Genomic DNA, 26,476 nt, shown 5'->3' with positions numbered 1-26,476 from the left:
GCCAGGATGTCACCTGTCAGTAGTATGTGGAAAAGCTGAAAATATCTCAGGGCAAATAAGTCAAATCTTCTTGTGGCCCAACTTCATAGATGGAGATCCAAGGTGGCGAAGAGGTTAGACTGGCCAGAATAGTGCTGTTAACACTCGGCTCTTCCTTATACAAGGGAAATATAATGCAGACAGATTTAAGGGCAAATACGCCATTATACTTCCTCCTTCCTCCACTGGTAGAGGCGTTTATGGGAACATGGCTCTCAGTGGGAGGGAGGGGCATGGCTAGAGGGAAATGTCCCCAAATACTAACGTCAACAAAACTAATTAGCCTTTCATGTTGCCTTTTCTTTGCCATCATTTAGAATAATGGTCTCTAAACTTTTTTGATTGCATACCCCATCAGTAAAATATACCGTGTATTCCTGTTGTGTGTGTATTGACTTATTCATAAATTATATACATATCCTACTTATTAACATATTTTATACATTAATTAAAACATGCAAAAATAGAACATAAAAGAGAGTAACATAGAAAGGATAAAGTAAAGAATAACTTTTAAATACTATTATTTATTAATGATACAAAAACCCTTTTGCTATTATAAAAAAAATTTTAAATAAACTTATTTATTTATTATCTAAATTTTTAGTGGGAGTAATATGATTAAATACACTTCATTATTTTGGAAATTTTTGTGATCACTGACTTGAATGTCTGGTTTTAAGTTTAGTTTATTATTTCAATATTTGGCTTTAACAGCTATAGTAGCTGATAAAAATGCCTTACAAAGATACCGGTATCCAGATGGAAAAGGGGTGTCATTAACTGCACTTGCTAAATCATGGTACTCATTTCTCAATTCCATTAATGAGGCAAAGGTTCTTATTGGAATTTGGCTAGACAATTTATATGTTTCCTGGTATCAATCAGCTTTTCTTATAAACTAATTGAAAAGGTGTTGCCTTTTTTTTTTTTTTTTTTTGCGGTACGCGGGCTTCTCACTGTTGTGGCCTCTCCCGTTGCGGAGCACAGGCTCCGGACGCACAGGCTTAGCGGCCATGGCTCACGGGCCCAGCCGCTCTGCGGCATGTGGGATCTTCCCAGACCGGGGCACGAACCCGTGTCCCCTGCATCGGCAGGCGGACTCTCAACCACTGCGCCACCAGGGAAATCCAAGGTGTTGCCTTTTATATTTTTAACATATGAGTTCAGACTCCAGTAAATCCTTCATTTAGAGGATTTTTTAACCATTAGAAAATCTGCTTCCAGGTAGCCTGAGTGTGCATACATAAGAGTTTTTATGTTAACACACATTGTTTCCTACAACAAAATCACATCACAATAGAAATATTTTTAGACAGCTGTCTTTACTCTTTCCAGAACACAGATTTTATCTGAAGAGCAAATACGTTCAGGCTTCCCTGGTGGCACAGTGGTTAAGAATCTGCCTGCCAATGCAGGGGACACGGGTTCGAGCCCTGGTCTGGGAAGATCCCACATGCTGCAGAGCAACTAAGCACTAAGCCCATGCGCCGCAACTACTGAGACTGTGCTCTAGAGCCCGCGAGCCACAACTGCTGAGCCCGCGTCCCACAACTACTGAAGCCCGTGCGTCTAGAGCCCGTGCTCCGCAACGAGAGAAGCCACCGCAATGAGAAGCCCGCGAACCGCATCGAAGAGTAGCCCCCGCTTGCCGCGACTAGAGAAAGCCCACGCGCAGCAACGAAGACCCAATGCAGCCAAAAATAAATTAATTTTTTTTAAAAAGCAATTACTTTCTCACTCAGTGTTAAAGCGTTACCCTTATCATATAGGAACAGATTAACAGTGATTTTATCATCATCATCATCATCGTCTGGTAACAAAGTACAGCTACCCACTATAAACACAGAAAAAGTCCGAAATTTTAGGATACTTTTTTTTTTAAAGAAAATTGTATAACTTAGAATACGCCTTTAATTTACTGCTTTCTCCTTATATAAAATGTGAGCTTCTATATGTTGTAAAAGATTTTCATAATCACTTTTCATCTCATTACAAAATATTTCAAAGAGAAGTCTTTTTGTGAAATTAACCACATGCCGTCACCAAAGCACCCAAACTGTCATCATCTCAATAAGCTGTTAGCAAACAAAGATGTGAGGGACTCACCTTTGCTCCCTCTGCGTCAAGAGATTCCCTCCTCGTCCCTCAGGGACCTTCACGAACAGTGCCTGACATACAGACTGAGGGCGCCATTTTCAGTCTGTACGTTAAGCACTAATAAGCTTCCATTTTGTTCTTTTTTTCATTAAAAAATAACCAGAAATGGAAACTGACATGTTTTCTACCCTCACCCCAAATGGGTCGTCCTGTGCCTTCCCCCACCACCCCGCTCCTTGGGGGATACACATTTCCCTTTGAAGACCAGTGCTCAGAAAAGCTTTATGAGAATGCTGTCTGTGGTTCCTTATACTCAGTGGTGACAAATTCTCCCTATTATTTTTCATTTTTGTCCCCACTTCCTACCTACTTCAAGGTTTGTATCCTTGTGACTTCTTACCCATGTCTGGAACAGACCATATTCTACAAATCACAGCCTCTAACTGAATCTCTTTTTCTTCTTTAGTACATCAGACCCCAGAGTATTTTTCTAAATAGTTAGAGCTGGGCCCCCCTGGAGAGGGGCCTAGACCCCTCCTCCTGGCCTTCTAACCACTTCCCTTCTTTCCAGTAAGAAACTATTCAGGGCTGGGGGGCGGGGGACACACGGATACAACATCTTTCCTAGTTTCTCTTCCTGGGATTTTTAGGACAATTCAACTGGGCTGAAATATCTAGCTGATGATTCAGGTATAGATAAAGGGCATTGATTACTTGTTTTCCTTTATTGTTTTTAGACTGTGTTTGGAGAAAAACTGGTGGCTAAATTCTTATTTGAGAGTGATTTCTCAGATGATCCAATGCTTCCCTCACCTGACCAACTCAGGAGGAAAGTACTTCTCAAAAATAAGAAGTTAAAAGCCCATCAGACACCGGTGGATATATTAAAGCAAAAGGTACTGTCTTATTAAAGAAGTTATGAGTATGCTGTGTGCCCAGAACAAAGAAATTCATGTCATTCTAACCTTTCAGATGACTGATGGGTAACCAGTTTTTGAAGATTCAGTTTCCCTGAATGATACATTTGATTTTTGGCTTTCCACCGAATAGACTGATAAATACTCTTCCCACTTACATAAGCTTTTGTTTTGAAAAATTGATGTAGAATGTACCTCATTATTTAATTTATTCTGAGCAGGATAATAAGTGACTCTTGTCTCTGGGCCTGGGCTTCACCGCTGTCAATCCCACAGTGGTCGCTATAGTCCGCTTTAAGAAGACTCCCCTGTCGGGAGAGCACTTGGACATGGGGTTATGACTCCTGAGGTCAGTAGTAGAACCCCAATAGCAGCAGCCCTGTGCTCCCAGCATGGAAGTTGGCACAGTGTATCACTGTGGCATATGGACCCCAAGGCACTTCTGTACCTGCCTCACCCATGGAGATCTAGTCCCCGAGCACCACAGACTTGCCTATATAGGAGGGCCCAGCCCAAGGATCTGTGAAAAAGTTCAGGTCCAGGACCACTGAGTCCATATGCCAGGTTGAACTTACTCATCCCACAGACTGACAGCTGCCAAAACTATTTGTCCTATTTAGGAGAGCACTGTTGGCCCTGAAACACCACTTTTGAAAATTACAGCAACCGAGAGTTGCTGCATGAACCTCAGCCCCCCGCAGGACTAGAATGGTGCAGCCCCGGCAGCGTGGACAGTCCAAAGTAAAACTAGGTCACGGCCTAGAGCTTTTAATTTCTCTCTGAGCATCACCTCCAAGCCTCCAGGCCCTACTCCAGCTCTGCTTTAAGTGGTTCCCAGAGAACAGATGGATTCTACGAGCCCAACAGATTTGGAATCTTTGTCCTAAGTCATTGATTAAAAAATGTCAAGTCGAGCTGTACAGCAGAAACCAACACAATATTTTAAATCAACTATACTCCAATAAAATGTTTTTTTTAAATTTCAAGTCAGATTGAGTCGAAAGTCCAGTTTGACCTAGTTGACTAGTCTGTTTGGAACAATCGTCTAATCTTCACTTCCATTAAGAATGTTTGGATATTCTTCCATCTGTGGATATGCTTAGATTTGTGAATCTTAAGACGTGATTTCCAGAAGTCAATGCTCAGGGTCTGACAGCACAAGGACCGTGAAACCATCACCTCTCTTAATTTGAACTTTATACCTCAGTTAACACAACCTAGAACTGTTCTCGCTTTTTAAATTCTTTAACGCCTACCAGGCTCATGTTGAGTCTGTGGAGAGCAAAGAGTTCAGTTATTTTCACAGGACTAAACTTATGCCTAGTCTCCCCATTTTTCCAGGTTTACAATTAATTTTAAATTTTTGTGTAGCAGGAGTCTCACATTTATCTCTGTTAAACTTGCTCTTCTTGGTTTTGGTTTGTTATTATAGCATACAAGGTTCTTTGTGGATTTTGACATCTGTCATCCAATTATTTATTAGCAGTTTTCCAAATTGTGCCTTCACCCAAGTTGCCCTTGAGCCGGACGGCCAAGTGGAGAGCCCTGTGGCCCTTATTGCAGGACCTCCCTCAAGTTTAGGTGATTATCACTCTTGTCTGGTGCTCTCTTCTCTGAAGCCCAGACTTCTGCAGAATCTGCTTCAACCTCTTTCTTTATAGAATAGAAATTGAGATCTAGGCATTTATGGGACTTTCTCCCAGCCACCCAGTTCATAGTGGCAGAGCCAGGATTCTGATTCAGGTCTTCAGGGAACACCTTGTCAAAGACAACACAGAAGTAGGATACGTTGATAACAATCACTGGGGCATTTTCAAAGACACAGATTCTTAGGTCCCAAATCTGCCCAACTACATCAGGATTTCCATAAGGAAGACTTGGTAATCTGTTTATTTAAAAATAATTCTTATCCTCATTTTTTTACATAACAGCTATTAACACGCATGGAGCTAGTGTTCCATAAAAACGTTGAGCCTGGACAATGCCCAGTTATCTGGAGTAGACTGCATGTAAAAGATTTATCTCGATATCAACATAGCCTACATTGTATCTTCCTTATGTATATATTTTTATTATAAAGGTAATATAACCACATTTCGGAAAGCTTAAAGAAGAATTATTTTAAAACACATAATTCCAAAGCCAAACACAACTTTTATCACAAGGATTCTTAACCTTAGTAATATCCACAGATAGAATTCAGGGGGTCCATGAAATTAGATGAAAAAAATTAAATTTTTTTTTGGCTGCGCCATGCAGCTTACAGGATCTTAGTTCCCCAACCAGGGATTGAACCCGTGCTCCCTGCAGTGGAAGCACAGAGTCCTAACCACTGGACCAATAGGGAATTCCCGAAAAAAAATTACATCTTCATTTTCACTAACCTCTAGCTGAAAGTTAGCCTTTCCTCTGATTATAAATGTAGGGAACAAACCACAGTAAAGTTGGCAGCATATATGTCTCTGTCACCAGTAGAAATCACAGATGTTTCATATTATATCACAGTTGTTGCTAATATCTCCAAGAATTATTTATGCTCATCATTATTTCAGAAACGTTACTTGACCTACCATTATATATTTTTACTATGTTAATAAATAAACATATATTCCTATAGCACAAATTTTTTTAAGATTTAATAACTGTATCAACATTCTTTTTTTCCTTTGTAATCTTATGTATTTTGTTCTATGCATTTAAAATATCATTCTGAGAAGGGACCTTACCTCACCAGACTGCCTAAGGGGCCTGTGCCATAAAAACAGGTCAAGAATCCCTACCGTATTAACATTTAATAGCTAGCCTTTTATGCACATCATTTTATATAATTATAATCATTATATGTAGACAGAAAGATAGTTATTGAACAAAGGATGTAGAATTATATATATATGCATAGATACATGTATACATGTATATGCTTACATGTCTAAATATTATTTATATCTATACACACACACAAAATTCTGTATCCTTTGTTCAATAAATACATATCACAATTATTTGTCAAGTCTTAGTCTCTCAAGCAGATACACCATAGTTTACTGACGTCATTCCTCTATTGTTGGACTTTTAGGTTGCTTCCTGTTTTTAATTCACGCAAGTAACTTTGCCTATATTTTGGACTATTTCCTTATGCTAGGCTCCCAGATTTATATTTATTCTTGTGTTCTGTGATATTCCTTCACAGTAATTGTAGTCAAATGTAGAAGCACATGACCTCCCCAACAGCACACATCAATTTTCCAGAAATCTCTAGGCCTATTTTGTTAATCTGACTGACGGTTCAAATAAAGATCTGTTGAAAAAACTTTATTTAAACCAACTATTCTTTTAGTCTCATCCATAGGGATTCTAACATTTTTCTCAAGGTCAAAGGCCTTTGATACTATTTTAAGAAGGGGGAAAAAACCCGGTTTCTTAGCAGAGATTTACTTTTCCAAAATGGATGGGCTGATTTGCTTCTTCATCATTTGGGATTGATGGTGGTTCTCTGAAGCACCCAGGTTTCTCCTGGTGGGGTTGTCCTAGGAAACCTGGATGGCTGGGCACCACACACGGATTCCTTGTGATTGTTTCCTAAAAGCTCCTGGCTTCCTCCTGTAGGGACGTTAACATTCACTTAAGCATTGACGTTGTGCTTTAAGTGACTGTAGAGTTTTGGGGCTTTTCTCAAATAACCAAAATTAGGTTAAGCCACTTTTTATGACTGTGGTAAGCCTTAGGTGGTCATTTGGTAAGCTATAAATGAAAGTTTAGTAGCTGGGCATCTGCAGTCTTTAATTGTTGATATGTTACAGGCTCATCAGCTAGCATCCATGCAAGCTCAGGCTTATAATGGTGGCAGTGCCAACCCTCCACCTGCTAATAACGAAGAAGAGGAAGATGAAGAGGACGAATATGATTATGACTATGAATCCCTCTCTGACGGTAAGAAAGCCAACCCTATGCTATACGCAGGGAAGTGCCTGGAAGATTTTTCTACTGGGTTTTTTGGGTGTCTTTTTTTTCTTAGCAATAGACTTAGCAATAAGTCTATTGCTCCATAGACCAACAATACCGATTGTTGTAATATTATCTAAGAGTTTCTGGAACCCTGCTGCTTAGTAAGAAGGACCAAGCAAGGAAAGGGATTCTGTCAGCCACTACAGACACCACTCAAGGAAAGAATAGGAGGGTGTGGGAAGCAATCCAGGGGTTGTTCCTAAATTAGTTTCTAGAGGAAGAGGTGGAATTACTGCAAAGAGACCCCGTTCCCACCCTTTCAGCATCTGGTGTAGCGGATGCTCTTGGCAGGAATTGTAGACGAGGGCTGACTCTTTTCTCTCCCCTGCACCACCTGCAGGGGGCAGCATCGCGTTCCTGTGCTCTCTGCTGCTCCCCTTCACTCCCCGCCCCCCTTCCCTTGTTCTCACATTACTAAGCCAACCAGACATTTCCTTCTGACCCCACCGAAAAGATATGGGTGATGGCTAATGGTGCAATACAAAAAAGTCACATGAATGATGTTACTTACCTATTAAAGGTGAAGGATTCTTCTTAGGAGATAATTAGGTTTCAGTTGTGTTTCATTTGCACTAAATTAGTGTCATTTGCTAGAGATTGCAAAATGTTTTCTCAGGTACCACTGCTGATGGTAGACTGTTTAATTTTGGCAACTTCTGAAAGACAAATATTCAGTAATGAAAAGAGACCAAAGTTCCTGTTTATTTAAACGTTATAAATGTAGACTATATTACTTCTCTGTAGGATGTTGTCTTGTTAATATGCAGATATGCCCAGACCAGCAACCGTTTACCACTTGCATTAAGAGAATCAAGCTACACTCCTTCAAATATCTGCTTCTCACGCAGCACGATTGTCTCCTGGTCGTGTTTGGTTTTGTGAGCCTCCATCATAGCCAGCAGCTACAGTCCAACCTCTTTCTGCCCCCAAATACAATACTAGTCTCTGTCCATGTAATATTTGTCCTTAGTAATTGTTGATTGCTTCATATAATCAACTAAAAGCCAATGTACCCGACCTGAAGTCCCATCAGATAACACGAGGGCATATTCTCTAATGGGGAGGACGAAAGTGGGAGAAAATGGGAAAGAGTCAAGGTCATTTCTTGTATCCTATTCCTCAGAAGTCGTGGTAGTATGAATCTTTTTATATTGACTTATTCCTCCCCGTGGATCTCTACCACAGTCATGGTAATGTTGTTTCATAGAACAAATTTATTTGATAAGAAATGAAAACCACATTTGAGAAATCAACCAAATCCAGATGTTATCTGCCCCTGTGAGAAGTTAGTGCTCTGGAAGATAAATTCACTCTCTATCATAAAATACTTCTGTGTTTTTTTCTGTACTTTTGAAAACAAGAAAGAAAAGACTTTTCTTAGTTATTAGTAATAGTAGTATAGGAAGTTTTGATATGCAGATAACAAAATGCATAGGGAAGGTGGGGGAAGGAGCTTTCTGATTTATTTTCAGTTAGGAGGGTAAAATTTAAACCCTACCCCACTGAATCTCTAGGACAGTTGCACGCTTTTTAAAAACCCACATGTGCTGGGGTGGGGTATACATGGAAAGCACCCTCAGGTTCTGCTCCAATAGACCGTGAGACCTTGGGTCAATGTCTTTTCACCACTCTAGACTTTAGGCCCCTCAGAGGCATAATGGGAAGATTTTGTTACAGGTTGTCAGATGTTCTCCCTTCTAACACTAACATCTATGATCTATGACAGTTAATTCCAATACCACCACATGATAATTTCCCATTTCATTAAAAGAGTCCTTTGACTGGCGGATTCCCAAATAGGCCTTGTAGTTGATTATGCCGGGACTTATTTAAGCTTACCCTATTAAGGCTTCCTGATGCTACTGTTAAATGCCAGACAGTCTTGCACTTTCGGTCATGGTTTGTGGTGCCGAGCTCATCCCTGCCTCCTTCCCTACTTTCTCTGGCTGAGATGAGAAGAAAACAGAAACCTGCTTGCTAAGGGTAGGACCATTCCCAGCTTCTTAGCAGGACCCCAAACGTTTCTAAGCTTCTTGTAATGATGGATCCCTTTGAGGATGAGATAGAAGCTGTGACCAGTCCCCTCAGAGAAATAAACATGGTCTCAAATTTCTACATAAAATTGTAAGAGTTTTCACAGGCCTTCTGAGCCCCTCGCAGGCACCTCAGGCTAGAAACCCGTCTCTAAAGTCTGGGTGGCCCAGTTTATCTCTGTGACAACTCTAGTCCTCAGTTTTCACATATATAAAATGAGCAAATTCGTCTAAAGCCTCTTTTGGCTATAAAAATGTGATAGTTCTGGGCTTCCCTGCTGGCGCAATGGTTAAGAATCCACCTGCCAATGCAGGGGACATGGGTTTGAGCCCTGGTCTGGGAAGACCCCACATGCCGCAGAGCAACTTAAGCCTGTGCTCCACAACTACTGAGCCTGTGCTCTAGAGCCCGCGAGCCACAACTACTGAAGCCTGCATGCCACAACTACTGAAACCTGCGCGCCTAGAGCCCGTGCTCTGCAACAAGAGAAGCCACCGCAATGAAAAGCCTGTGCACCACAACGAAGAGTAGCCCCTGCTCGCCACAACCAGAGAAAGCCCACACACAGCAACGAAGACCCAACACAGCCAAAAATAAATAAAATAAAATACATTAATTTAAAAAAAGAACGCTTTAAAAGAAAAAATGTGATAGTTCCTAGGCACAAAATTACTTCCAGAAAATCTAAAGGAAGTTGCAAATGAGGCTCAAGTATTTCAAGAACTGCTACTCTGCCTTTTGGCCACTAAGTTCTTGATGAATATTTATTAAATTAAATTTTATTAAATAAACATCAATTAATTTTTTCCCAACCTTGCTGTTTATCTTGACTAGCTTTGAACACGCACTAGAGATTTGAATTTCCAACTTCATATAGACATTCTATGACTTCGTATATATGAAGTCTAATGACTGCATGATTCTAACAAATTAATCAATTTATATCCATTTGACATAAAGTATTTTGGGGAGTATTAGGACAATCAGTAGCTGAAAATACGCAATGTGAATGTGGCAGCGTGATTAACATTAACAATGTTTGCACTTCTTTTATTGCTAGCCTTTACATCCCTTAATAGTCAAAATATTACATCGATGGAAGATTTCTTATTTCATTTACCTTGTAATCTAAGCTGTTGTTATTCATGCTTTGCTTCATACCTTAGTTTAATTTATCTGGCTTTTTGCCTTTATTTTCCTTACTTTTATCCCCTTTCTGATTCTGTTTTTCTGTAGCAGATGTCCTTACTGCTTCTCCTGTTCCTAACAGTCAGGAAGGTAAAGCCACTTGAACCTGACCTTGTAACTGCATGAATGTCGGCATTCTGTTTCCATTTGCTTAGGCCTGATTAGCATGAAGTTGTGACCCTCATAAGAATAAAAATGTAATTAAATGATTGATCTCGTTTATTTCTTGGCAGCCTGCATGGCCCTGATTTGGTATAAGGATATTTTGGTCTAAGCATTTGTGATCTGATGAGATAGTAAAATCATGGGTGAGAAATGAGCTTTTTTGTTTTTTGTTTTTCCTTTTAAAAGAACATAATCATGTTATATCTCTAACACCTTTAAAATCATTTTGAATAGTAATACCAAAACAAGAGCAAAGTATAAGATTATCTGTCATACTTTGGAAATTTTTAGATATATTTTAATTCCTATCCTTAAGATTTTCCCTTAATAAATTGATAGACAGTTATGAAAAAATTACTTTCCAATTAAGCATAATTGTGAAAACTACATTGCAAATAAGTGTCTTTTTCCCTCCGGTTTTGACATTTCTAGAGGTAAAAAAAGCTAATAGCTTCATTTTAAAGTGAGAGTGATTAAATCACGCCTGCACCATCTAGAAGTGCTTCAACCACTAAATCCTTCCCAAACTTGTGTGCTGAGAGCTTCTTGACAGGGTATCTTCCATAATGTTTGCACAGTTCCAACCATCTGTATGAAAATGAGCTTTCTCATTTAGATTACGTCTATATGGTACCAAAACTACTGGTAAATTAGTCTATTCAATCAAAAATAAATGTATCATTTAACAAATTTTTAAAATTATACTTCAAGCCATCATTTTGGTAACATGTAGCCAGTGCCTCAGTCTTACATTACAGACAAGCACAAGTACCTGGATATCCTTGCAATGATGTAGCCATAGCCCTTAAGTGAAGCATTCAGTTCTTGTTTGCTGAAGCCTGCCAACTCATTTTCAGACAACATTCTAGAAGACAGACCTGAAAATAAATCATGTAATGACAAACTTCAGTTTGAGTATAATGAAGAAATCCCCAAGAGGATAAAGAAAGCAGATAACTCTGCTTGCAACAAAGGAAAGGTGGGTGAATGGTTTCTGTTAAATTACATTTGGACCGTCAGTTTCAGATAGGATTTCACTCCCTCCCTATCCTTTCCCTTCACCTCTCCGCTCACTTTCCCTTAGACACCAAAGTCCACATGGTGATGATATGGGACCCCCATCTGCAATTTATAGAAGGTTAGTCATCGATTCGTCCAGCCAATACCTACTGAAGATGTAGTGTGTGGCAGGCACTGAGATAGCGCAGGAGGTGATTTGGCCATGGAGACAAACATGTAAACAGTGCTTGTAGATAAGTACAAAGAACAGTGATTACACAGTGTAATCAGAGCATGATGATGTTGAGAAGCAGACAGAAACAGGGCATTCAGACCAGGAGGCTGGTACATTCAAGGAATTGCTAGAAGTTTTAAAGGTGTTTGGGATGACCAGGAAGATAAACAGGGCTGATTGGGAAGTGTTAACAGAGGAAGGACAACAAGAATAGAAAGAAAAATGAGATACCCGGACCCAACCCTTAGGTGCCTCACAGTGTATAGACTCTGAGCAAATCTATAGACATAGTTACAGTGACATTGTTGGACAACAAAATAATAAAATACGCCAAAAATTTGAGCCACAGAAGGTACGTACTCCACTATCTGTTCGTTCAACAACTATGCATTGAATGTTCCACATTTAAGACGCTGGACTGTGCTCTGAGGGAAGATGAAGAATGAGTTAGACTCAGCCCTTGCTCTCAGAAAGCTTTTCTCTAGGGAAGGTGTTAGGACATGTATATGGATAAGATAGAGCAAGTGAAACACAGTGATGACATGAGAAAGGAACAAAGAGCTTTAGGGATTCCAAGGTGAGTGGCATATACCTTCCCTGTAAACCAATATCATTTTTCCCTTGTTAGGTTTATGACATGCAACTGGGAGAAGAATTTTATCTTCCTCAGAATAAAAAGGAAAGCAGACAGATTGCACCAGAGCTTTCTGACCTTGTCATCTATTGCCAAGCAGTAAAGTTTCCAGGTAAGAATAGACAGTATCAAATGAACTTATTTACAAACAGAAACAGACTCACTGACTTAGAGAATGAACTGGTGGTTGCCAGGAGTTGGGTGGGGGGAATAGTTAGGGAGTTTGGGATTTACATCTACACACTGTATTTAAAATGGATAACCAGCAGGGACCTAATGTATAGCATAGGGAACTCTGCTCAGTATTATGTAACAACTTAAATGGAAAAATAATTTGGAAAAGAATAGATACATGTGTATGTATAACTGAATCACTTTGCTGTACACCTGAAACTAACACAATGTTGTTAATCAAGTACTCCAATATAAAATAAAAGTTAAAAAAAAAAAGAATAGACAGTATATAACTGATTCACTCTGTTATAAAGCAGAAACTAACACACCATTGTAAAGCAATTATACCCCAATAAAGATGTTAAAAAAAAAAAAGAATAGACAGTATCATTTATAGCATTTAAAGATACCAAAAGATTAAAATATGCTATTTATTTAATTGGGCATCATGAATGCTCTCCAAATAACTAAATTGTGTTGCTGAAATCATTGTTACAGTATCTAATAAATATTTATTATTATTATTTGCTTTGATGCTGATGAGGAGAATACCATAAAATGTTCATTTTTCAGATCATATCATGTCTCTCCATTATAGTTAATAATAATAATATTCATAACATCTAATAGCTAAAATTTATTAAGCACTTAATACCAGGATTTATGCTACGTATTTTATGTACATCATCTTAAATGACTCCATAATAATTCTATGAGTAGGTGGATTTATCTCCATTTCTAAATAACAGTCTGAGAGAGATGAAATAATTGGCCCAAGGTTTCAGAGCATATCAGTTAAGACTCTTTTGTTTGAAAGTGGCAGAAGTTACTTAAGCAAAGAAGAAATTTATTGGCTTATGTGTTGAAAAGTGAAGGGATATATGAGTTTCAGGTACAGCTTGGTCCAGGGCTTTCTGTCTCCATATTTCTCACTCTGCTGCTACTATGTTGGCTCTTTTCCCTTTGCGGTTGCAAGGCAGCTGCAGCAGGCTAACACTGCATACTTCTAGATTCAGCTTCGGTATGAGTCTCTTCCAGAACTTTCAGCAGCAGTTTCATGGTTTTCACTGGATCCTTTGCCAATCCCTGAACCAGTCACTGTGGCCAAGGACATGCAGTGCTCTGGCTGTCTAGGGCTTAGTCACGTGCCCCATCCCTGAGCTGGGTAGTGAGTCTCCACCCAAACTGCAAAGATCAAGGACAAAGTTTCAGTGGAGAGGTTTCCCCAGTTGGCCATTTTTAGAAGTACAAGCGAACTTAAGCTGATAAACCACTGCCCCCCCAAAAATATGCACTTCAGTTAATAAGTGGTAGAACTATGATTCTGAAGCCTGTCTATCTCCAAAGTCCTGCTTTTAACCCTAGCACGACCCTGCCTCTCTTGTTAGGGTGTGCTGTCAATGAGCTCATCCAGATGGGGCAGCAGGAGGTGGAGGGCAAACAGGAAAGTCCATAAATATATAGAAGTCAGAAAAATTCATCTCCTTCTATTAAGAAGGATTCCCTTGTACAAGATTTCTGAGGACAGGAGAGCAGCTGGAATTGGGGGATCCGTCTAAATGTTAGTAAACAGCATATATGAACTTGATCTAGAGAGGGAAGTTAAAATACCAACCCTCATTTTTTTTTTTTTTTTTCGGTACGCGGGCCTCTCACTGTTGTGGCCTCTCCCGTTGCGGAGCACAGGCTCCGGACGCACAGGCTCAGCGGCCATGGCCCACGGGCCCAGCCGCTCCGCGGCACACGGGATCCTCCCGGACCGGGGCACGAACCCGTGTCCCCTGAATTGGCAGGCGGACTCTCAACCACTGTGCCACCAGGGAAGCCCCCAACCCTCATTTTTTTTAAGATGGTCTAGACGCGGATCCTGGCTTCCAGAGACTTCTCTTAAGCCCTAGTTCTCACACTCTGCCCTGCAAATGGGACAGAGGTCCTGGACTATTGGAAAACTAGGTAACGAGTGGTCTGTTCACACACCAGAAGGGGAAAAAAATCGTAGATGAAGCTTTCTCAATTTTAAGTTTTCTCCCATAAATTGTTCTTAAACTTCTGGTAGCTGCTGCTGCTTATCTACTAGCAAATTCTGTTGAGGAGGATGAGAATAAATAAGTAGCAAGCAAAGATTTCCAAGAAATGCAAGACCTTAGCTATGTAGGTTTAGTTTCACAGATCCTGACTTTCTGTCTCATAAGTACAGTATGACCTTATCTGCAGCTCGTGAAATTGTTCTTATCACGGGGTAAAATCCTTTCACTGTCAAAGAGCCTCATGGCCTGCATGTCCTTCATCACAGGAACAGATGGGAAGACCACTCCATCCAAGAACCATACTCACTGCATCTCTTGTTCTTTATAAATTCAGCTGCCACTGCACCCAAACCATTCCTCTGGCTTTGTCTTTTCCTCTCAAGCACTGAGTAAACAAAGAGCACAAATTCCAAGAGATATTTGAAGTCACTATGAGAGATAAAGTTTCTGTACGGGTAGAGAATTGTGGAAGGGTCAAAACGTCATTTGGTCTAGCTTTTGACTTGAGACACAGGCGAAGCATGGGGTTATTTGACTTATTTTTAAAATTCCAAGTATGCTGTTTTTTTGAAGTGTTTATATAACACACATTCTTTATAGGTATACTATATTCTAATATATTTTTTTAGTAATTGAAGTTTCTTACATTTTTCTTTCCCCAAATTTATTTTCCTTCTCAAAATGACTAAATTATATTGCCAGAATCATTGTCGTAATACCTTCTAAATATTTATTGTCATTATGATTCGTTTTGATGCTCAGGAGGAAAATACCATAATGTGTTCATTTTCTTGAGCCATAACTTAATAAATTATATTAATTACAATAATAGAAAATGTTCATTTTGCTACACTGTTGATTTTAATTTTGCTACGTTATCAATTTCAATGCATCTCACCTTTCACCATCCCAAGTCCCTTCCAAGGAGCCACATGCAAAAAACTCTTCCGAGCAGTGAGGCACCATGAAGATCATGGGTATGACCTTCTCCAGAAGTAAAGTAACTTCCCCAAGATCACAGACCTGCTTCAGTGGCAGGGCTCCACTACTCAGTGAGCTTGGCCAGGACAGTTCTGTAACTTCTCTGCACTTCGGATTCCCTACCTGCGAAAGAGGCATAACATTGCTAACTTGCAGGGTTATTGTAAAAAGTAGCGATAAGGTATGCAACGTGATTAGCACACTATCTGGAAAATAGTTGGCTCTCTCGAAATGGCTGTTGTCATTTTCATTGGTGAACAGACCAGCAGGGGAGATGAAGGTTCTTTGTTGCTCCTTGGATTACTTCTCTGTGCCTCTCCAGATTCCTTCCCCTTTCTTTATCACCCAGCCCTTGTTTCCTTGCGTGCTCACCCCACCCCAGATAACGCCCAGGCTCCTCACAGGAGGGCCCACATACCCCTGGAGGATGTTAACATGTGCTGGGGTGTGTGCAAAAACCCCAGAAAGAACATGGCCCCTCACTCTGACCCCTCATCTCTTTTACTCTGGAGAAAATCCATTGTTAGATCATTGTGCAGAGGGCAAAATTCACATAAAGTTTTAAGATAAAGCATAAGAATTCACTGTTCCAAGTTTGTGCATCTTTGCAGTTTTGGATACTTCAGAGGAAAAAAAAAATGTAGAAACCCCACAGCTGCTGTGTACTGAGCAATTTCTCTGAACAGGACACTCTATTAAGTATGCGGATATACATTATCTCATTTAATCCTAACCATGACCCTTTTGGAGATGAAGAAGAAGTGATCAGAGAGGTTAAGTAATTTGTGTGAGGTCACATCGCAGGGAACAGGGTTTAAACACTAGAGTCTACACGCTTATTAAACACTACTTTATCCTGTCTTCTCTGATGATGTTCTTGGAAGATAAATTTTCATCTCAAAGTGGCCCCTCTGAATGCTGCTTCAGTTAAAGGAAATACTCCCTAATGGTACAATTGTAGACAGTGAGAATGGTTTGGAGGCACTGGTGACTTTAAATTACACTTCCTGCCCTGGAGCCAGGTCTGCATGGTGTGCATTCATTTCCTCATTCAGCAAATAGCTGTGAAGTTCCCGCTGCGCTGGGCACTGTGACAGGCAGGAAGGATTCAGGGAGTGGTTGGACCAGAAGAGAGAAAGAGAAGCCATGAAACATGATTACCATCATAATCTGTTTCCCATTCAATCCTCAGATTAACCCTGTGAGTGAGTTCCTATCATTGCACCCATTTTGTAGATAAGAAAACTGAGGAATCAAGAAGGCAGATGTTAAGTCAAAGCTCATTCAGGAAGGAATTGATCCTAGACAATTATGACGCTACCGCTCAGGCTCTTGGCCATTCTTTCATCTCTCCACGCTGCGTGATTAGGTTCTGGAGCCCTTTCTTTTCACGCAATTTTTCGAAATCTTTCTGGTGTACAATCAGATGGGTGTGAGTGTGATCTGTGGTTGTCCTGTAATAATCATGCAGGCCTTGTCACATTTGCCAACAGAGATAAAAACTTTGCTATCATTGCCTGCAATGCTATCATTAACGGTGCTAAAAATGCTAGCAGGTCTTCTGTGCTGGGTTACAAGGGAATAGTAGGACTTCAAAATAAACATTAACAGGGATGGAAAATGTTGAGTTCCCTTGCTTGTAGTTTTTGGCTTATTTATCTTCATTTTATGGGAACAGGCCTGTCAACTCTAAATGCATCTGGCTCTAGCAGAGGAAAAGAAAGGAAAAGCAGGAAGTCCATTTTTGGCAACAATCCGGGCAGAATGAGCCCCGGGGAGACAGCATCACTTAACAAAACATCTGGAAAAAGTAAAGTCACCTTCTAACAGTATCTTTGCTTGAATCTGCATGCTGGAGGATTCCAGTATTTCACTAAGCACTTCGCTGGAACTTTTTAAATCTTTTTTTATTTTCATGAATGTTCATGTTATCTAAGTGTGGTATAAATATTTTTTTAATTACAAAATTACCCTCTTAACTTCCTAAAAAATAGCATTTCACTGAAGGTGTTCTAACACTGTTTGCCTCAAAAATAAAAATTGGAGCCACCTTGGAACCTTCTAGTGGTTCTTGGAACTGCACTCTTCACCATTTTAACTCCAGAAGATATATCCATTTTATCTCTAATTACTTTTTTTTGTCAAAGTAATAAATTCTCAGAGTTAAAAAACTCAAACAATACAGAGGATTATTAAAGTTTCTTTCCACTCACAATGTCCCAGTTCTGTTCCCCAGAGGTAACCACTGTTAAGTTTATTGTGTTTAGTTCAAGAAAAATAAGATCCTTTTTAAGATAATCCAAATGGGATATAACTGAACATAACTTGTATAACTTTTATACTTGCAATAACTTTCCAAATAGTTTTCTGTACATATAATCTACCTTCTCCTTATTGCCCCTGTGGTATTCCAGTGTGTGGATATGCATTTATTTAACCACTTCCTCACTGGTGGAACTTTTGGGTTGCTTCCCGGGTTTTTTGTTGCTTTTTTTTTTTCTTGCTATAAAAAACACTGCTAGATTGAACACCCTTATACATATACTGTTGTGTATTTATGCAGATATATCCACAGGACAGATGAGGTACTGAGGCAAAGGACTTTCAGGCTTTTAATTTAAAATGGTGTTGCGGCACTCACTTTAGCTCTCCCTTTTTGGGGGAAGGTCTAATTGGCTTTATTATTTATTGACCCTTGAATGGGTAGCATCCCATCTAGCAAGGAGAAAGGCATACCCTCGGTAGCTATCATTTGGTCTCACTCACAAGTAACACTCAAGATGTATTCTGATGTGTGATGTGTTGTGATTCTTTCCTGGGGTGTTGTTCAGGTTTCTCTTGCTAAAATATGTAAAGTTTTCTGCACTAATCTGAGGCTAATCTCTGGGGGGTTTAGGTTCCTGTGAAGGAATGCGACAGGCCTGGGAGGACTCGCCTTCCTCTGTCAACCCAGCCACGTCCCTCAGCGCTATCATTAGAACTCCCAAATGCTACCACATCTCCTCGCTGAATGAAAACGCCGCCAAGCGTCTGTGTCGCAGGTGTTCTCAGAAACTGATCCAGCACACTGCCTGCCAGCTGCTGAGGACGTATCCGGCTGCCACCCGCATCGACTCGTCCAACCCCAGCCCCCTCCTCTTCTGGCTCCATGGGATACAGCTCGTGGCGCTCAACTACCAGACAGATGGTAATGGGCCTGCTTCACCCGGAGGGGTGCCCCTTCCCCTCGCTCCTTTGCGTCTTATATCTCAGCAAACGTAGTTCAACAAAAAACGTTTCAAAGGGGGCAAGATTCCCAGCTGAGGCCTATGTGAGGGTAAAAATACAGATGACAGAGAACAGAAGTGAATTCGATACTGAACTGTGCTCTTGACTTTCCAGAGTTAAGGCAATAGAAAAGAACCTTCAGGGAGCCCCTCTTAGTCTCCTGGTTCTGCCCCGTTTTTAAAGCACTTTTCAAACATAAGACTGTTCTTGCCAGGCTGTGTCCAGTTTGTTTTTAAAGACCTGATGGGGTAGAGATTTCCTAACGCCCTTAGTAACTGTCTTGCTAATCTCTTGTTCTTGCAGTGAAAAAGTAGGGTCTCTCGAAACCCTTTGCAAGTTAATACCATTTTAGCTTCCTCTCATCCCTTTGAGATTGAAATGGAGATTAATGGTCAGTGCTGTAAGAGCAGCTGACACAAAGGAAACAAGTCTGTGAATTACATGAACCGAGAAAGTAGTGTTCCTGCTTCTCCACCGTCCTGAGATAACAGATGAGGCCAAAAACTCCAGGTTACAAGCTACCTTTTATTGCATGTTCACTGTCCACCAGGCACCATCTCAATTCTTGACCCCTATTTTCTCATTTAATCTTTGAAACAACTCTAAGAAGTGGGTACCTTTATGATCCCCATTTTTCAGATGAGCAAACCAAGACATAGAGCAATTAAGTGGCTCAAAATCACAGTATGACTTATAATAATAAATTCAAGCACTCTGGGGGTTTAGAGAATAAAACGTTTTGGTTCCACTTAGACGTGGTGAGAGGTGGGAGCTACAGCAGAGGAGGAAAGAGCAGATGAGGAACGTTTTCCTAGAAGCTCATTCAAAAACCAGAGTCTTCTCTTTGAACCATCAAGCAGCCTCCTCCTTCCTCTCACGTGAACTGAATCAGATCCTAACCAACTGTGCTGTCCCATCGACCATAGCTTAGCCCTGCCTGCAGCCGAGGTCAAACCACAGTTGTAGCTCTGGGACCAGCTAGCCGCCTGGCACTGGCACCACCAGAGCCCATTTGTGGCTGACCCTGGTTAGAGACATCAGTCATATTTTCTTGCCTTTGTTATATTTGCTTCTTTCAGTTGAAATTGAGTAAGATAATGCAGGTGAAATACCATACTTAGCATAGTGCCTGGAGCACAGACAGCATTCCACAAACGTTAGCTACCATTAAGTGCTTTTGATAAGTTATGAAAACAGTATGATTTGGACTTGCAAGTGGAAATAATAGTGAAATATTTTAAAAGCTGTAAAAATTTATTTTCAATCTGTCCCAAGTGGCTTGTGGGTTTATATCTCTGGCCCTGTCTATAGCCCCAAGTCCACTGTTGCCCTTGGTGGAGATGATACTGAAATATTTTAAGTGAACTGAAATAACTAGCAAAATGGTTTTCTCAAGGAAATGGAAATGCACTTGGTTTGGGACGTGTCCTTTCTCCTGAAGTGCCTAGGCTGGCGCAGACATACTGGCTCCACTGATGGCAGAGGGAGCCGCAGCTGAAGGGGACACGGGTATTGCCCCTCCTTGGGCCTCTCTGTGGTCTGGAAGCACACACTGAGGCTGCACCTTGGCCTCCACTCATCCCTGAAGGCTCTGTCTCTTTCCCAAATCAAGCCGGAGTGCATGTTCCCTTTGCCCCGCTCGGGGTGGGGCAGGAGGCTGTGTTGTGTGATTCATCCTCAGGTTTCTCTACATAATCTTCCAACTCAGGTGGGAGTGCTGCCATATAACCTCTCTTGATTCTAGGCAGCAAGCAATGATTAAAAATCTCCCACGCTGGGCAAAGCTCACGCTACATGCAGTTTCAGTGTGTTCATCTGTAAAAGTGGTCTTCATTCCTGCACACTGGGGTAGAGCCTGGTCAATCCCTTGCACACAGTAGATGCTCAATAAATGCATGTTGCACTGAGCTAACAGATTGTCTCAATGAGCCCCACTGCAGTCTGAACCTATAGTTCTTGATTTTGAGTCCAGCTCTCTTCTAGGTATTGCTATGTGAATTTCAAGTCCAAATAGACAGAGAAGAGTCAACGTTGGAATCACTATTTTTTAATTTTTGAAAAAGAATTCCTGGGTTAAGGAGTTCTTGGTTTTCCAAGAAGCATGCCAGCCAAATAACAAAGAACCCCCTCCCAGTGCCCCTCTAGCCTCCAGATATGTTCCATAGGTCATCTGCCTTACACTTCCTGAATTTCAGGGGACCCCAGTGCCCTAAAGTGGTGTCCATGGACTTAGGGCATCTCTTCCCAAGATCTCTAATGACTCCATCAACTCCAAGAAGGTCTGCAGTGATCTGGAACCAGAAATAGCTCGGGTCTACACTCGGGTCTAAAGATAAGGACCTCACTTATCTTCATGACACTCCTGTGAGATGTACATTAAATGGCTCAGTAGTTAAGATTAGGAACTGTGGGTCAGGCTGTCTGGGTTCGAACCTTAACATTTACCTCTTACTGGCTATGTGCCTTGGGCTTTTTCACTTCTTGTGCCTCAGTTTCTTCATCTATAAAAATGAGAATCTACCTCATGTGTTATTGGGAGGCACTAATACACACGAGTTCTTAGAATGGGGCTTGATACATAGTAAGAGTGCAGTAAGTGTGAGCTGCTGTAATTTTTTTAGCAATGTACTGTGTATCCATTTCTTACTTACCAACTCTTCCTGAGATACTTTCTTCACTCTTTGAACCATTCTCTGCCCACATCTATGTTCCTCTGTCACAGAGCAGCCTGGGAAGAGAATTTTCTCCCACTGCAGGCAAGACAATTGGCCTCAATGAATCAGTCATATTGGGGCTGGAAGGGGTCTGAGAGGTGGGGTCCAATGCACTAATTTTGTAGATAAGGAGACAGAGGTCCAAGGAGCTTTGATATGTGTCTAAGACATCTGACCCTAGAAATTCCTGCACACAATCCCAGCCAACCCCACGTATGGGGAAAAATTTCACACACGAGATGAGGAGCGGCCAACTTCTCATTGCTCTGTGGTCCTCATTTAGCACACTTTTCCTTGATGTCGGTCCATTTATCAGAGTTCATTCTGCACATGGAAGGAATCTATCAGAGGGAACATTTGTCAGGTGTGTCTCATAAACGTTTTGCTCATTTGGAATGTAACTTTACTACAGACTTGTGCCATCAGATGAGCATTTGAGTGTGTAAGAGCCCAGAATCCGTGCAGGGATCCAACCGTTCATCAAACAACTCTGCCAAATAAAATTTGGCCACAGAAGACTGGAAGCTGTTGTGAGGGTTCCCAGAGTGCACTATGGAGGGGATTGTGGACATAATGTGAATCACATGTGATAATGATTTTTCTTTCATATTTAACTACAGCTTAAAAATAGAGGTAGAAACACTACGATTTATGAGTTAAAATTGAAATTTCAAGAAAAAGATACGTTTCTCTGGCTCTTCTCCTGATCTTTCCTGGATTCTTAAGATTTTATCTTATGTTTGAAAAAGCAAGAATTGGTCGTACAACTGTCTTCATGGTTTGGTGTTTAGGGATAAGAAAATGCCATTATGCCTTTCTAAAATTCAGTATAAAATGGGGTATTTCAAAGATTATTTTTTGGAAGGATGTTGTAAATTTTAATTTGCAAAAGGAGTTTTTAAGTGGCAGGTGTTTTTAAGTGGCTCCTGGGTTGGAGTGGGAACATGGGGCATATCCCATAGACAGTGAGCTCCATGAAGATGGGGATTTTGTGTCTTATTTCCTGCTGTATCTCTGGTGCCTAACACGCGCTGGCACATAGTAGGCACTCAGTCTATGGAGTGAGTGCTTGGTTCTCTCTTCTTCCTGCTTACGCTTAGGGAAAATCGAAAAAGTCAATTTGTAAGATGACACTTTAGTGACAAGGTAACAAGTGATGTTGACTGTTTTGCAGATCTGCCTTTACATTTAAATGCTGCCATGTTTGAGGCCAACGGTGGCTGTGGTTATGTTCTGAAACCCCCAGTTCTGTGGGACAAGAACTGTCCCATGTATCAGAAGTTTTCTCCCTTGGAAAGAGACCTGGACAACATGGAGCCTGCCATCTATTCTTTAACTGTAAGTCTGGCCCTGATGGTCCCAATAGAATATAGGAAGGTGTTTAAGCCCTTCCTATATTCCTTTTATATATATATAAATTTATTATTTATTTATTTATGGTTGCGTTGGGTTTTCGTTGCTGCACGCGGGCTTTCTCTAGTTGCGGCAAGCGGGGTCTTCTCTTCGTTGCGGTCTGCGGGCTTCTCATTGTGGTGGCTTCTCTTGTTGCGGAGCACAGGCTCTATGCTCATGGGCTTCAGTAGTTGCAACATGCAGGCTCAGTAGTTGTGGCTCACGGGCTCTAGAGCGCAGGCTCAGTAGTTGTGGCGCACAGGCTTAGTTGCTCCGCGACATGTGGGATCTTCCTGGACCAGGGCTTGAACCCATGTCCCCTGCACTGGCAGGCGGATTCTTAACCACTGCGCCACCAGGGAAGCCCGCCCTTCCTATATTCTATTGGGATTCTAAGGTGTAATGCCTTTAGAACTCAAGGCATTACAAAACTCTCATGTCACAATTTTGTTGGTGCAGATTTAGTTCCCAAAAGAATTTCTTTACTTCTCAGACAGCAGCGGCTGAGGTTTAGGTATGCAGTCACCAGGCGCTGTATTCGCTAGAGCCCAGTAGGTGGAGTTATGAGCTCCCTGCTACCACCTCCATACTGATGATGGTAATTCTGTCTTCCAGGGCCCTCAGAGTCATAACTCTCAGTGCATCCCATAAAAGCTGAGCTCTTTCTTAGAGCAGGTCATCTTAAACTCTAACAAGCTCTTATAAAAGGTAAAACAGGCATCAATATACAAATCAATTAAATATCTTCCTCCTTACAGTTTAACCTTTGTCATTCCTGGCCTTTCCTTATTCCTTTTATTGCCTAATTAACTAACTGTCAAAACTCCACAGACTGCCCTTAACATCAGAGTCCTGGTAGCTCATTACTCATTTTTATTTCCAGCTTCTCTCACTCCCTCTTAGCTGAGGAAAAAAACAAAACAAAACAAAACACTGAATGGGTGATAGAAAAGACAGGGAGCGATGAAGTTATCCCTCCATCCATCTCTAGATCTTGTCTGTTTCCCAAGCAGCCTCTGCACACAACACCTCAAAACCCTGGGAGATCCCAACTGAGAGATTTTCCTACCACCAAACTGCTTTTTCTCTTTCCCTAAGACAGTAGAGCAGTAGCTCCTTTTCTGTGTGACCATTTTCACTAGACTTGAGTATAGCTTCATGTTGACAGAAGGCTATGAATTTTTTTTTTTTTTTTCTTTTTTGGTGGTATGCGGTCCTCTCACTGTTGTGGCCTCTCCCGTTGCGGAGCACAGGCTCCGGATGCGCAGGCTCAGCGGCCATGGCTCACGGGCCCAGCCGCTCCGCGGCATGTGGGATCTTCCTGCACCGGGGCACGAATCCGCGTCCCCTGCATCGGCAGGCGGACTCCCAACCACTGTGCCACCAGGGGAGCCCAGAAGGCTATGAATTTTTAACAACATTCCCTGTGACTTGCTCCAGAACCTAACTATTCAAGAAAAAATTTTTGAAGTTGTAAAAGATACACCTAAAACACTTTGAACAGAACGTAAGTAACACATCTGTGGTTTCATATATAAGGTCTTCTTCTTTCTCAACAAACTTAATTTCATCTTAATTACATGGTTTTTGAAGATATTTGAACATGTTGACAATTGAAAGGTTATAGTTAGGTAAATGCTGTTGACAAAATAGATTTTACCGTGATTCCAGTCACGCAATTACCTGATTGTGATAACTTCTCTTTTTTTAGCAGCCTTATTAATCATTTACCTGGTCCATTCCAAAGGGTTCTTTGTCTTTCTTTGTGGAGGGAAGCGATGAGGCTCAGAGGCGACCTCTGTCTCTTTCGCATCTTCAGTGACTTTGATCCTTTTTCCTCCTCAGATTGTCTCTGGGCAGAACGTGTGCCCGAGTAACAGCACGGGAAGCCCGTGTATAGAGGTCGACGTCCTGGGCATGGCCCTGGATAGCTGCCACTTCCGCACGAAGCCCATCCACCGCAATACTCTGAACCCCATGTGGAATGAACAGTTCCTCTTCCGGGTTCACTTTGAAGATCTCCTATTTCTTCGTTTTGCCGTTGTGGAGAACAACAGCTCGGTGGTAACTGCGCAGAGAATCATCCCCCTCAAGGCTCTAAAGCGAGGTAGAATCAAATTGTCCAAAGTTCATAATTGTATCTGAGCGATGGATGCCCCGGGGTTCATTACACGCTTCTCTCTACTTTCGTATATATTTGAAATTTTCACGTTAAAATAAGAGGCAGAAGCAAATAATACAAGTTTGAACACTGAGCATGTCTCAAAAGACATTTTTCTTTTACGTTATTCTAAAATCCGAAGTTATTGACAGCGTCTGTTATGAAGTGCAGCCTCTCCCACTGTTGCTGATGTTGGGAGCGGCAGTCGTTGTGCTCTTGTCGACATACATCCCTCCCCAGATAGCGCCGCCTTACCCCTGGCATGTTTAAAGCAGGGACTGACGTGAGGAGAGGAAACCGAGAACAGGGAGGGTTGGGGTGTGCTGTGGCATGAGTGGGACAAGGTTGGAGTCGGTGGTGGTGGTGGAGTCCAGTGTCAGAAGCCGGGGGTGGGTTTGGATGCAGAGCAGGGAAGGTGGAAGATTCTGAGCAAAGGCCAGAGCTGCTGGCTTGCTGCATGTGGGCTTTGCCATGGCCCTTGGGGGAAACAGCAGCTTGTCGCACCTGTCTAGAACGTCTGTGCACTGCTTTCTCAAACTTTGATGTGCAGTTGAGTCACCCAGGCTCTTAGTAATAAAATACAGACCCTGATGCTGTGGGCCTGGGGCTTGAGATTCTCCCTTTCTAACAAGCTCCAGGGATGCTGACTCTGCTGACCTCCTTTGAGTACCAAGTTTCCAGGACATACTTCCTCCCACAGCCATACTCTGCCAGCCTCTGAGCACCACCAACATGTTACAGTCTCCTACTTTTTAGTTTTTCCTTGTTTCTCTTCTCCATTGTGTGAGTAGTGCGTGGTCACTGTGTTAGTCAGCTAGGGCTGTGTAACAAAATACCACAGACTGGGTGGCTTAAACAACAGAGGTTTATTTTGTCAGTTTTGAAGGCTAGAAGCCCAAGATCAAGGTTTCAGCAAGTTTGCTTTCTTCTGAGGCCTCTCTCCTTGGCTTGCAGATGGCCACCTTCTCCTTGTGTCCTCACAGGGCCATCCCTTGGTCTGTGTGCACAGCATCTGGTGTTTCTCCGTGTCTGCTCTCCAGTCCCCTCTTCTTACAAGGACGCTGGTCATATTGGATTAGGACCCACCCTAATGACCCATTTTAACCCCATCACCTCTTTAAAGACCCTATCTCCAGAGAGTCACATTCTGACGTAATGGGAGTTAGGGCTTCAACATATGAATTTTAGGAGGACACCATTCAGTTCATCACAGTTATTACAGAAATATGACAAAGTACAGAGAAGCAAAACCAGTTTTTTTTAATTATTCTTTTTTCCATCTCTTCAAAATAGTTACTTTTGGTATATATCTTTTGCAGGCTTTACACCTCTACCCATGTATATACATATTAGCATATAGTATATATTTTGCACAAGTAAGCTTCCTACTAATCTTAGTGTTTTGCAACTTACTGGTTTTCACTTACTGATGTATGTAGTGATC

The 26,476-nt window shown here is 41.5% G+C and overlaps 1 protein-coding gene across 1 annotated transcript in view; it reads left to right on the top strand.

Moving 5' to 3' along the window:
• PLCE1 (phospholipase C epsilon 1) overlaps positions 1-26,476 on the top strand; it is a 315,415-nt gene that overhangs the window by 268,582 nt on the left and 20,357 nt on the right. Inside the window, exons 19-27 of the mRNA XM_060285871.1 lie at positions 2,877-3,035; positions 6,857-6,986; positions 10,332-10,373; positions 11,306-11,427; positions 12,311-12,428; positions 17,177-17,308; positions 18,395-18,685; positions 22,654-22,817; positions 24,717-24,978. Coding sequence (XP_060141854.1) covers positions 2,877-3,035; positions 6,857-6,986; positions 10,332-10,373; positions 11,306-11,427; positions 12,311-12,428; positions 17,177-17,308; positions 18,395-18,685; positions 22,654-22,817; positions 24,717-24,978 — 1,420 coding nt within the window. The remainder of the gene's footprint in view (positions 1-2,876; positions 3,036-6,856; positions 6,987-10,331; positions 10,374-11,305; positions 11,428-12,310; positions 12,429-17,176; positions 17,309-18,394; positions 18,686-22,653; positions 22,818-24,716; positions 24,979-26,476) is intronic.

The sequence above is a fragment of the Globicephala melas genome, chromosome 16, assembly GCF_963455315.2.
Source record: "Globicephala melas chromosome 16, mGloMel1.2, whole genome shotgun sequence".
In the NCBI taxonomy this organism is placed as follows: domain Eukaryota; kingdom Metazoa; phylum Chordata; class Mammalia; order Artiodactyla; family Delphinidae; genus Globicephala; species Globicephala melas.
Note: the sequence above shows the minus strand (reverse complement) of the source record. Positions and strands in the feature narration are given on the sequence as shown.